The sequence below is a fragment of the Cervus elaphus genome, chromosome 10 (assembly GCF_910594005.1).
Source record: "Cervus elaphus chromosome 10, mCerEla1.1, whole genome shotgun sequence".
NCBI lineage: Eukaryota > Metazoa > Chordata > Mammalia > Artiodactyla > Cervidae > Cervus > Cervus elaphus.
The window spans coordinates 32,945,832-32,959,316 of record NC_057824.1 but is presented as its reverse complement, the minus strand read 5'-3'; the positions used below and the strand labels follow the sequence as shown (position 1 = coordinate 32,959,316).

The 13,485-nt window shown below is 41.8% G+C and overlaps 1 protein-coding gene across 1 annotated transcript in view; it reads left to right on the top strand.

Annotated features, from left to right (window-relative positions):
• DNAH3 (dynein axonemal heavy chain 3) overlaps positions 1–13,485 on the top strand; it is a 234,557-nt gene that overhangs the window by 177,219 nt on the left and 43,853 nt on the right. The window contains exons 49-50 of the mRNA XM_043914480.1: positions 1,356–1,572; positions 5,473–5,655. Coding sequence (XP_043770415.1) covers positions 1,356–1,572; positions 5,473–5,655 — 400 coding nt within the window. The remainder of the gene's footprint in view (positions 1–1,355; positions 1,573–5,472; positions 5,656–13,485) is intronic.

Sequence of the window (13,485 nt, the reverse complement as noted above, 5' to 3'; positions counted from 1 at the left end):
GAATGGGAGAAAATAATAGCAAACGAAGCAACAGACAAAGGATTAATCTCAAAAATATACAAGCAACTCCTGCAGCTCAATTCCAGAAAAATAAATGACCCAGTCAAAAAATGGGCCAAAGAACTAAACAGACATTTCTCCAGAGAAGACATACAGATGGCTAACAAACACATGAAAAGATGCTCAACATCACTCATTATCAGAGAAATGCAAATCAAAACCACAACGAGGTACCATTACACGCCAGTCAGGATGGCTGCTACCCGAAAGTCTACAAGCAATAAATGCTGGAGAGGGTGTGGAGAAAAGGGAACCCTCTTACACTGTTGGTGGGAATGCAAACTAGTACAGCCGCTATGGAGAACAGTGTGGAGATTTCTTAAAAAACTGGAAATAGAACTGCCATATGACCCAGCAATACCACTTCTGGGCATACACACCGAGGAAACCAGATCTGAAAGAGACACATGCACCCCAGTATTCATTGCAGCACTGTTTATAATAGCCAGGACATGGAAGCAACCTAGATGCCCATCAGCAGACGAATGGATAAGGAAGCTGTGGTACATATACACCATGGAATATTACTCAGCCATTAAAAAGAATTCATTTGAATCAGTTCTAATGAGATGGATGAAACTGGAGCCCATTATACAGAGTGAAGTAAGCCAGAAAGATAACATTACAGCATACTAACACATATATATGGAATTTAGAAAGATGGTAATGATAACCATATATGCAAAACAGAAAAAGAGACACAGATGTACAGAACAGACTTTTGGACTCTGTGGGAGAAGGTGAGGGTGGGATGTTTCGAGAGAACAGCATTGAAACGTGTATATTATCTAGAGTGAAACAGATCACCAGCCCAGGTTGGATGCATGAGACAAGTGCTCGGGGCTGGTGCACTGGGAAGACCCAGAGGAATCGGGTGGAGAGGGAGGTGGAAGGGGGGTTCAGGATGGGGAATACATGTAACTCCATGGCTGATTCATGTCAATGTATGACAAAACCCACTTCAATATTGTAAAGTAATTAGCCTCCAACTAATAAAAATAAATGAAAAATAAATAAATAAACATAATTCATGGAAAAAAAAAAACCTCCTGCTTAAAACCTGATGATTCACAAAAGTGATTAAAGCTAGAAATTGCCTGATCAAAGTTCATTCTAGTAAGAATACATACCTCCCCAATCCTTCTTGAGGCTCTGTTGATGTGCTTCAAAGAATTGGGGGTTCTAGCTGGCCACTGTGGGTGGCTTTCTCATATCCTTACTTCTGTGAACCAAAGCTGTGCTAGATCTCTCTGGAGCAAGTTGGGCCTGTCTGACCACCTTTGTGTCCTCTACAGGGTCATCTTCATGTGCAAATATTTCCAGGAGAGTGTGAAAAAGCTGTCACTTGATTATTACAACATCCTTCGCAGACACAACTATGTTACCCCCACCTCCTACCTCGAACTGATCCTAACATTCAAGACACTCCTGAATAAGAAGAGGCAAGAGGTTGATATGATGAGGAACCGATATCTGACAGGCCTGCAGAAACTTGAATTTGCAGCTTCACAGGTAAGCACAGACAAAATAGTATTGGGACAAAGAGGTCCAGAATTAATTGGATGCAGTGAAGCACTTGTTCAGTTGCAGAAGTCAAAAGAGTGCAAAAAAATAAAGACAGCATCTGACCCTGCGCTCACCTCACTTGCTTGACCTACTCCATTACAATAAAATACAATAGTACATACAAAAAATACAATAATATATGTAAAATATGAGGCTTCCCTGGTGGCTCAGATGGTATATGGTGACTCAGTTCAGTTCAGTTCAGTCACTCAGTCATATCCAACTCTTTGCGACCCCGTGGACTGCAGCATGCCAGGCCTCCCTGTCCATCACCAACTCCCAGAGTTTGCTCAAACTCATGTCTATTGAGTCGGTGATGCCATATAACCATCTCATCCTCTGCCATCCCCTTCTCCTCCTGCCTTCAATCTTTCCCAGCATCAGGGTCTTTTCTAATGAGTCAGTTCTTCACAGCAGGTAACCAAAGTATTGGAGTTTCAGCTTCAGCATCAGTCCTTCCAATGAATATTCAGGACTGAGTTCTTCTAGGATGGACTGCTTGGATCTCCTCGAAGTCCAAGGGACTCTCTAGAATCTTCTTCAACAACCACAGTTCAAAAGTATAAATTTTTCAGCAGTCAGCTTTCTTTATATTCCAACTCTCACATCCATACATGACTACTGGAAAAACCATAGATTTGACTATATGGACCTTTGTTGGCAAAGTAATGTCTCCACTTTTTAATATGCTGTGTAGGTTGGTCATAACTTTTCTTCCAAGGACCAAGCATCTTTTAATTTCAAGGCTACAATCACCATCTGTGGTGATTTTGGAGCCCCAAAAAATAGTCTCTCACTGTTTCCATTGTTTCCCCATCTATTTGCCATGAAGTGATGGGAACAGATGCCATGATCTTAGTTTTCTGAATGTTGAGTTTTAAGTCAATTTGTTCACTCTCCTCTTTCACTTTCATCAAGAGGCTCTTTAGTTCTTCGCTTTCTGCCCTAAGGGTGGTGTCATCTGCGTATCTGAGGTTATTGATATTTCTCCTGTCATTCTTGATTCCAGCTTGTGCTTCATCCCGCCCAGCGTTTCTCATGATGTACTCTGCTTTTAAGTTAAATAAGCAGGGTGACAATGTACAGCCTTGACGTACTCATTTCCTAATTTGGAACCAGTCTGTTGTTCCATGTCCAGTTCTAACTGTTGCTTCCTTACCTTCCTAACTGTTGCTTCCTGACCTGAGTACAGATTTCTCAAGAGGCAGGTCAGGTGGTCTGGTATTCCCATCTCTTTAAGAATTTTCCAGAGTTTGTCGTGGTCCACACAGTCAAAGGCTTTGGCATAGTCAATAAAGCAGAAGTAGGTGTTTTCTGAAACTCTCTTGCTTTTTTGATGATCCAACAGATGTTGGCAATTTGATCTCTGGTTCCTCTGCCTTTTCTAAATGCAGCTGAACATCTGGAAGTTCACGGTTCACATATTGCTGAAGCCTGGCTGGGAGAATTTTGAGCATTACTTTACTAGCGTGTGAAATGTGTGCAATTGTGCAGTCATTTGAGTATTCTTTGACATTGCTTTTCTTTGGGATTGGAATGAAAACTGACCTTTTCCAGTCTTGTGGCCACTGCTGAGGTTTCCAGTTTTTCTGGCATGTTGAGTGCAGCACTTTCACAGCATCATCTTTTAGGATTTGAAATAGCTCAACTGGAATTCCATCACCTCCACTAGCTTTGTTATTGGTGATGCTTCCTAAGGCCCACTTGACTTCACATTCCAGGATGTCTTGCTCTAGGTGAGTGATCACACCATTGTGTTCATCTAGGTCGTGAAGATCTTTTTTGTATAGTTCTTCTGTGTATTCCTGCCATCTCTTCTTAATATCTTCTGCTTCTGATAGGTCTATACCATTTCTGTCCTTTCTTGTGCCTATCTTTGCATGACCTGTTCCCTTGGTATATCAAATTTTCTTGAAGAGATCTCTAGACTTTCCCATTCTATTGTTTTCCTCTGTTTCTTTGCGTTGATCCTTGAGGAAGGCTTTCTTATCTCTCCTTGTTATTCTTGGAACCCTGCATTCAAATGGGTATATCTTTCCTTTTCTCTTTTGCCTTTTGTTTCTCTTCTATGGTGGCTCAGTCAGTAAAAAAATCCACCTGCAAGGCAGGAGATGAAAGAGACACAGTTTCCATCCATTGGTCTGGAAGATCACCTGGAGAAGGAAATGGCAACCCACTCCAGTATTCTTGCCTGGGAAATCCCATGTACAGAGGAGTCACGGGGTAGCAAGAGTTGGACACAACTACTGACTGAACCACCACCACCACCATATATGAATATATATATATACACATATATAAAGGACAACATTAATAGTATATAAAAATACAATAGTATATATAAATAGACTGAGTTTTTTGGATCCCTCTTAAATTTTGTGCCCAATGTAAGTCCCTCACTTACCTCACCTTTGCCCCAGCCCTGGATATTCTCAATGGAGAACTGGGCAGAATAAGGCAGTGGTTAAGAACAAGGCCTAGGCTCAAATTCCAGCTTTATAGCTTATCAGGTATAGAACCTTGAAGATTCTCTTCTATAAAAAAATGATAATATGTCTTCACTTCATAGGACTATTATGAAGATTAAGTGATCTAACCCAAGTGTAACCCTTAGCGAAATGCCTGACATATGATTTAGTAATTCATTTGTGCTTGAGCCACTTGACAAAACCATATTAAGACATGAATTTTCAGCACCCATAAAGAACTAGGGCAACCGAATGGTTTTCAGTGGGTTAGCCTGGCACTGAATACAGAGCAGATCCACCAACATGCAGCACACGGGGTGGGGAAGAACATCAGAAGTGGCCTCTGTTGCTCTCTTCCTTTAGTTGCTGGGTCCAACTCAAGGTCCTTAAGCTTTTAGAGAGATGTTGAAAATTGGAGTCTATCCACATAAGGGTGAGCAAACTGTGTTATTTGAAGAGCAGCAAAATGACTTGAGACAGTCTAGACCAGGAGAGGGAATGATGGTGCCAGTTCACTTCCCTTGACCCCTCCCACGTGTCTGGTGCTCTATATGAGGAAAGTACAGTTATCATCACATCACACACAAAGAGATCAAGGTCCCAGAGAGGACAGGCAACTTGCCCATGATCACACAGCCTCATGAGTAGCTGGTGCAAGTGATGATGTGAAAACTGAAACTTAAGTCTGAGTGACTCCACAGTCTGTGTTCCTAATCAACCAGCTTGCTATGCTTCCTTTCTCACATGGGCTTTCTGTGGGCAGTTGGTTCAAGGTTATGAGACTTTCTTCAAATAAACATTGAAAATCTAATGTGTTAAGTTGTCTGAAAAATGGTCAACTCCCCTGAGAGGTGGTGACCTCCCTATCAGTAGAAGTGTTCAAACAGTGGCCAGAAAACTACTAGACAGGAATGTTGTAGAGGGCATCAGACTGTTGGGGAAAAAATATGACCTTTAAAGTTCTGTCCTTCCCAGCTATCTCAGCCATGTATATTCCTTAAAAAAATGTAGGGGTTTTTCCCCTAACTTACTTCTGTCTTTCCCTGCCCCCAATACTAAAGTGTAGTGTAGGCTCAATACAAGAATACCTTTTTTAAATGTTGTATCTTTTTTAAAAAAATTTAAGATTACTATTGAATGTCTAGTGCCTATCATGGAGCTTGATAATTTACAACACATAGCATGAACTAAATAATGAAATATTACAAGATCAAAGAGAGAAACTCCAGCCAACAAATATGTACCCAGTGCCATTAACATCATTTGTATTTTCTGCATGTATTATCAGTTAGAGAATTATTTCAACTTTTGCCAACTGTTCCATTTTTGGCATTTATATAGCTGACCTGGCACCCCACCCATCCTCTCTCCTTGCTAGGTGGCCGTCATGCAAGTAGAACTGACGGCCCTCCAACCCCAACTCATTCAGACCTCTGAGGAGACCGCTAAGATGATGGTGAAAATCGAAGCAGAGACTCGAGAAGCTGATGCCAAGAAACTTCTAGTGCAAGCAGATGAAAAGGAAGCCAATGCTGCTGCTGCCATTGCTCAAGGAATCAAGGTATAACTTGCTGAGAGTAAAGAAAGGGAGCCAGCATTTTCAGCATTCATCTGTTATCTCACTAGAGCCTAATAGAGTCTCACAGAATATACATGGTCATGCCTATCTTGCAGAGGGAGAAAATGAGACTCGAATGATTAGTTTCCCAGCATCACATAGCTAGTAAACGACCTGGTTCTCTCCAGGAAGAATTATTGTTTTACAAATGCTCTCCATCTCACTCAAAGTCGTATAAGCTCCAGCAGGATCTAACCCTATCTCATATTTCTTTCTTCTCATTGACTCTTTTCTGGCCACAGTGGCCTCCTAGCTATTCACTAAACAAACACAAGGCATGTCCCACCTCAGGGCCCTTGCACTGGCTGTTTCCTCTGACTATCTCCTTCACCTCAGTCATGTTTTTGCTCAAATGTGGCTAGTGTAAGGTGTGGAGTAAATATTTGTCAAATGACAGAATGTTGAATCTAGAGGACCCCATTTGAAGATAATTTTTGTACCAAAGAAGAAAAGTCCTGGGAAGGGCACCTGTATTCAGATATTAGAAGAAAATCTGATTAACGCTCATGTTATATATTTCTCCAAGCACTTTCAAGTATACAATTCCATTTGAGTATCACAATGACTTTGGACTTATAGTAATGACAAGCCATCAAGGTCTGGAAGCCAACAACACTGGAGTTCAGTGGTAAACTGACTTTGTACGGCCTGTTGGTAGAATCCAACTCCAAGACTCATGGCACTTAGCTGAAGATACTGGTCCTTGTGCCCCACATAGCAATTAGAAAAACTCTTTTGACCATTCTTCAAACAAGAGCTTGAACAAGAATTAGTTTGTGTCTCACTTCTAGATCATGGGGCACTTTTTTCAAAAGAATAGACCTTTTCTCCAGTGAGTCCTGAGATTCACTTGGGTCCAGTCCCTGGTCTCAGAGTTCCACAATACATGCCCTGGATAAGAGAGGCATGCTCACTCATAGTCCTACTGGTAGGACTATGCGAGCGGAACCATGAAAAACCATAAAAGACATTGACCACTGGCCACATAATGTAGCAAGTAATTTACCATTCTATAACAAGACGATAATAAGAGCTACTACTTACCAGCACCATTATGGTGTATTTGAAAGCGAGGTGAAAGTCATTCAGTCATGTCTGACTCTTTGTCAGTCCATGGAATTCTCCAGGCCAGAATACTGGAGTGGGTAGCCTTTCCTTTCTCCAGGGAATCTTCCCAACCCAGGGATCGAACCCAGATCTTCCCCATTACAGGCAGATTCTTTACCAGCTGAGCCACAAGGGAAGCCCAAGAATAATGGAGTGGGTAGCCCATCTCTTCTCCAGCAGATCTTCCCGACCCAGGAAACGAACTGGGGTCTCCTGCATTGCAAGTGGATTTTTTTACCAACCAAGCTACCAGGGAAGCCCATGGTGTATTTGGTATTCCTTTATTTAACAAATATTTATTGAACACTTACTTTTTGCTGGCACTTTTCTAGGCAGTGGGGAAATGGGAGTGAATAAGAGAGTTTCTTCTCTCTTCTCTCCTCGACTTGATTTACATTAACTTTCATCATCCTAACAGCCCTGCAAGGCAAATGGTATCATCCCTAGTTTACAAATGAGAAAATCATGGTTCAAGAACTAAAATGATTTGCCTAAGATCACAGAGTGACAATGTGATTGAATCGGGATTAAAATCCACATCTCTCTGATTCCAAAGCCCTTGCATGTGACCATTATTCCAGGATTTAACAAAAATTAGCAGCTGGGCAATATAATAAGCTATGACACATACAGTATTTCTTTTAATTTGAAATAGTTGAAAGATTTCAAATAAAAATTCTAAAATTTCAGCTTTCCTTAGAAAAAAATCGGGCTCTTGGGTAACACGGGACCTGCATTCCTGGGTTGCATCCGTTGGCAGCATTAAATAGATGCTGTCCTTTGTGTGTTCCAGCTCATCAAAGTCCCAGTCAGCTTACCTGCCACACTCATATCACTAGCCTGGCCCCTGTGCTGAGTGCTTAGTCGCTCAGTCATGTCCAGCTCTTTTCAAGCCCGCCAGGCTCCTCTGTCCAGGGGATTCTCCAGGCAAGAATTCTGGAGTGGGTTGCCATGTCCTCCTGCAGGGGATCTTCCCAACCCAGGGATCGAACCCAGGTCTCTTGCATTGCAGATGGATTCTTTACTGTCAAGCCACCAGGGAAGCCAGGTGGCTGGCCCCTAGAGCATGTGAATTTGCAACCCTTCCATGGTTCTATACTAGAATCAGCCATGTCAGGGCTCAACTTTGCTCTGTCCATTTCTAACCAGTTTCCTAACCTATGAAATGGAGATGCTGAGAGGAAAACATGTGAAGCTTATGGCATGTGTCCAGCGTACAATCAGAGCTTAACAGCCCATGTTAAGTGTCCTCCAAAATCGTCATTCTTGACCCTGTACCAAGTGGACTTGCCTGTTTTATGAGGACCAGTCTGTCACCATATCAAGTATTCTCACATATAGGGTTCTGTTGTACAGTGTCAGGGGAAAACAGTGACTTGCTGGAACAGGAGGGAGGCAAGAGGTGACGTCAGGTTTATAAGGAGATGGCCCACCACACCCATTCCTGGGCAATAAACTGCCACCTATGGTTTTGGTGTGAAGGGTAAGGTCTAATGCTCTGCCATCCCATCCCCAAGTACTGGGAGCGACAACCTGGAGGTGAGTCAGGAAGTGGAAGAAACTATCCAAGGAGGAGAAGAAAACCTGTGCTTACTCTAAGGCTTTTTTTTGTAAGGACCAGAAACCCCTCCTGAACCTCTCATGGTTACAGTCCTTTTCCACACAAGGATGGATGATTTTCTTTAAACTCTTCACACCCCTAGAAATAAGAGAACATGGGAGAGCACCCAGTGTGGTACTTAATGAAGTTCAGAGGTCCTGCAATGGAATGGGATTCATACTAGGAGGATCAGGAGATTTGCAAGAAAAGAGTCAGTGCTCAAACACTTTGCTCCCAAGAAAAATGGCTTGCTTAAATTGGTCGATTCTTTTTAAGCTAATGTGTCATTTCTTTCCCCCATAATGAGAATAATAATTAATGCCAGAAGTACTGCAGAGCTGATTACATTTTGTCAGTAAGCACTGTGATTCACAAGCCTCGAACAGCCCTGCTGCTCCATGCACTGCTAAGCTACAGGGGTCATTTTTAATTATAATTTCTTATCATGGAAGCAAATGATGTAACAGTAATAACACATACAAAATGACTTTTAAGAGCTCAGCTTTAACACTTTTCCACTTTTCCAGGCTTTCCTCTAGTTCCTGTCTATACACGTGGATAGGTTTATTATTGCAACCATAGCATAATTGTGACTTGTTTTATGGTTTTGTTTCCTTAACAGCTTATCACAAATGTTTTTCCAAAATGTTATATAATCATTTTAATGACCATTTTAAGTAGGTGCTTCACCCATCGAGTAGCTATTCCCCTGGGCATTGAAGTCTATTATTTCCTGCCTTATTTTCAGTGTTTCCAGAGTATCAGCTTGAGTCTCAACAGAGCTGTGTGCCAGAATCACCTCTGGAGTTTTAAAAATGCAGATGCCCAGACCCCTTACCCCACACCAGACTGAATGAATCAGAACCTCTGGGTATGGAACTTGATGATGTGGATGCTCAAAATGCCCCTCAGTGACTCTGATGCACAATGTTGAGAATCACTGTTAGAGATATGTTACAACTAGAGGCCGTTTGCCCCTTCATGGATCACAGCCCTTGTCATGGCAAAGGAGCTTGCTGTGTAAAGCCATGAAGCTATGAACCATGCTATGCAAGACAGACAGGTCATCCATAGTGAAGAGTTCTGACAAAACATAGGCCACTGGGGGATGAAATGGCAAATCACTCCGGTATTCCTGCCAAGAAAACCCCATGAACATATGAAAAGGCAATAAGATATGACACCAAATGAGCCCCCCAGGCCAGAAGGTGTCCAATATGCTACTGGGAAAGAGCAGGGAAATAGCTTCAAGAGGAAAGAAGATGCTGGGCCAAAGCTGAAATGACACTCAGTTGTGGATGTGTCTGGAGGTGAAAGTTAGGTCCAATGCTGTAAAGAACAGTATTGCATAGAAACCTGAAATGTTAGATCCAAGAATCAAGGTAAATTGGACACGGTCAAGCAGGCGATGGCAAAAGTGAACATCGACATTTTAGGAATCAGTCAACTAAAATGGACAGGAGTGGGTGAATTTAATTCAGGTAACCATTATATCAACTACTGTGGGCAAGAATCCCTTAGAAGAAATGAAGTAACCCTCACAGTCAACAAGAGTCCAAAATGCAGTACTTGAGTGTAATCTCAAAAAAGACAGAATGATCTCGGTTTATTTCCAAGGCAAACCATTCAGCATCACAGTAATCCAAGTCTATGCCCCAATCATTAATGCTAAAGAAACTGAAGTCAAATGGTTCTATGAAGACCTACAAGACCTTCTAGTTCAGTTCAGTCACTCAGTCATGTCTGACTGTTTTCGACTCCATGAACGGCAGCACGCCAGGCCTCCCTGTCCATCACCAACTCCCAGAGTTTACACAAACTCATGTCCATTGAGTCAGTGATGCCATCCAGCCATCTCATCCTCTGTCGTCCCCTTCCCCTCCTGCCCTCAATTTTTCCCAGCATCAGGGTCTTTTCCAGTGAGTCAGCTCTTTGAATCAGGTGGCCAAAGTATTAGAGTTTCAGCTTCAACATCAGCCCTTCCAATGAACACCGGGTCTGATCTCCTTTAGGATGGACTGGTTGGATCTCCTTGCAGTTCAAGGGACTCTCAAGAGTCTTCTCTTATACCACAGTTCAAAAGCATCAATTCTTCAGCGCTCAGATTTCTTTATCCAACTCTCACATCCATACATGACTACTGGAAAAACCATAGCCTTGACTAGACGGACCTTTGTTGGCAAAGTAATGTCTCTGCTTTTTAATATGCTGTCTAGGTTGGTCATAACTTTCCTTCCAAGGGGTAAGCATCTTTTAATTTCATGGCTGCAATCATCATCTGCAGTGATTTTGGAGCCCCCCAAAATAAAGTCTGACACTGTTTCCACTGTTTCCCCATCTATTTCCCATGAAGTGATGGGACCAGATGCCATGATCTTAGTTTTCTGAATGTTGAGCTTTAAGCCAACTTTTTCACTCTTCTCTTTCACTTTCATCATGACACTCTTTAGTTCTTCTTCACTTTCTGCCATAAGGGTGGTGTCATCTGCATATCTGAGGTTATTGATATTTCCCCCAGCAGTTTTGATTCCAGCTTGTGCTTCTTCCAGCCCAGCATTTCTCATGATGTACTCTGCATATAAGTTAAATAAGCAGGGTGACAATATACAGCCTTGACATACTGCTTTTCCTATTGGGAACCAGTCTGTTGGTCCATGTCCAGTTCTAACTGTTGCTTCCTGACCTGCATATAGGTTTCTCAAGAGGCAGGTCAGGTAGTCTGCTATTCCCTTCTCTTTCAGAATTTTCCACAGTTTATTATGATCCACACAGTCTACAAGACCTTCTATAACTAACACCAAAAGCATGTCCTTTTCATCACAGAGGATTGAAATGCAAAAGTAGTAAGTCAAGAGATACTGGAGTAACAGACAACTTTGGCTTTGGAGTACAAAATGAAGCAGGGCAAATGCTAACAGTTTTGCCAAGAGAACACACTGGTCATAGCAAACATCTTCCAACAACACAGGAGACGACTGTATACATGGACATCACCTGATGGTCAATACCGAAATCAGCTTGATTATATTTTTTGCAGCTGAAGATGCAAAAGCTCTATACAGTCAGCAAAAAAAAAAAAAAAAAAAAAGACCTGGAGCTGACTTTGGCTTAGATCACAAGCTCCTTATTGCAAATTCAGCCTTAAATTAAGGAAAGTAGGGAAAGCTATTAGGGCATTCAGGTATGACTTAAATCAAATCCCTTATGATTATACAGTGAAGGTGACAAATAGATCCAAGGAATTAGATCTGGTAGACAGAGTGCCTGAAGAACTATGGACAGAAGTTCATAACATTGTACTGAAGGCAGTGACAAAAACCATTCCAAAGAAAAAGAAATGCTAGAAAGCAAAATGGTTGTCTGAGATGCTGTAAAAATAGCTGAGGAAAGAAGAGAAGTGAAAGGCAAGGGAGAAGGGGAAAGATATATACAACTGAATGCAGAGTTCCAGAGAATAGCAAGGAGAGATAAGAAGACCTTCTGAAATGAACAATGCAAAGATGTAGAGGAAAACAATTGAATGGAAAAAACTAGAGATCTCTTCAAGAAAATTGGAGATAACAGGGGAATATTTCATGCAAAGATGGGCATGATAAAGGACAGAAACAGTAAGGAGCTAACAGAAAGAAAAGAGATTAAGGAGAAGTGACAAGAATACACAGAAGAACTATTTTAAAAAAGTCTTAGTGACCTGGAAAACCATGATAGTGTGGAAACTCACTGAGAGCTGGACATCCTGGAGTGTGAAGTTAAGTGGGCCTTAGGAAGCATTACTACAAGCAAAGCTAATGGAGGTGATGGGATTCCAGCTGAGCTATTTCAAATCTTAAAAGATGATGCTGTTAAAATGTGGCCATCAATATGTCAGCAAATTTGGAAAGTTCAACAGTGGCCACAGAACAGAATAAGGTCAGTTTTCATTCCAATCCCAAAGAAGGGGAATGCCAAAAAATGTTTCAACTACCATACAGTTGTGCTCATTTCACATACTAGTAAGCTTATACTCAAAATCCTTCAAGCTATGTTTTAGCAGTATGTGAACTGAGAACTTCCAGAGGTACAAGCTGGGTTTAGAAAAGGCAGAGGAACCAGAGATCAAATTGCCAACGTCCATTGGATCACAAAGAAAGCAAGGGAATTCCAGAAAAACATCTGCTTCTGCTTCATTGACTATACTAAAGCCTTTGTGTGGATGAAAACAAACTGTGGAAAATTCTTCAAGAGATGGGAATACCAGGCCATCTTATCTGTCTCCTGAGAAACCTGTATGCAGGTCAAGAACCAACAGTTAGAACTTTACATGGAACAACAGACTGGTTCAAAATTGGGAAAGGAGTATGTCAAGACTATATATTGTCACCTTGCTTATTTAACTTTAATGCAGAGTTGTTGTTCAGTTGCTAAGTTGTGTCCAACTGTTTCCAACCCCATGGACTGCAGCATGCCAGGCTTCACTGTTCTTCACTATCTTCTGGAGTTTGCTCAAACTCATGTTCATTGAGTCAATGATGCCATCCAACCATCTCATCCTTTGTCACCCACTTCTCCTCCTGCCCTCAATCTTTCCCAGCATCAGGATATTTTCCAGTGAGTTGGCTCTTCGCATAAGGTGGCCAAAGTATTGGCGCTTCAGCTTCAGCATCAGTCCTTCCAACCATATTGAGGGTTGATTTCCTTTAGGATTAACTGGTTTGATACTGGAGTGGGTTGCCATTCCCTTCTCCATGGGACCTTCCCGACCCAAGGATCAAACCTGGGTCTCCCACATTACAAGCAGATTCTTTCCTGTCTGAGCCACCAGGGAAGCCTAATTGGCTATACATCAATACAAAATAAAAAGTTTAAAGTTAAAAAAAATGCTGGCTTTAAACTCAACATTAAAACAAAAAACTAAGATCATGGCATCTGGTCCAGTCACTTCATGGCAAATAGAAGGGGGAAAACGGGAAGCAGTGACAGATTTTATTTTGGGGGTCTTAAAATCACTGCAGACAATGACTGCAGCCATGAAATTAAAAGATGCTTGCTCCTTATAAGGAAAGCTACGGCAAACCTAGATAGCATAT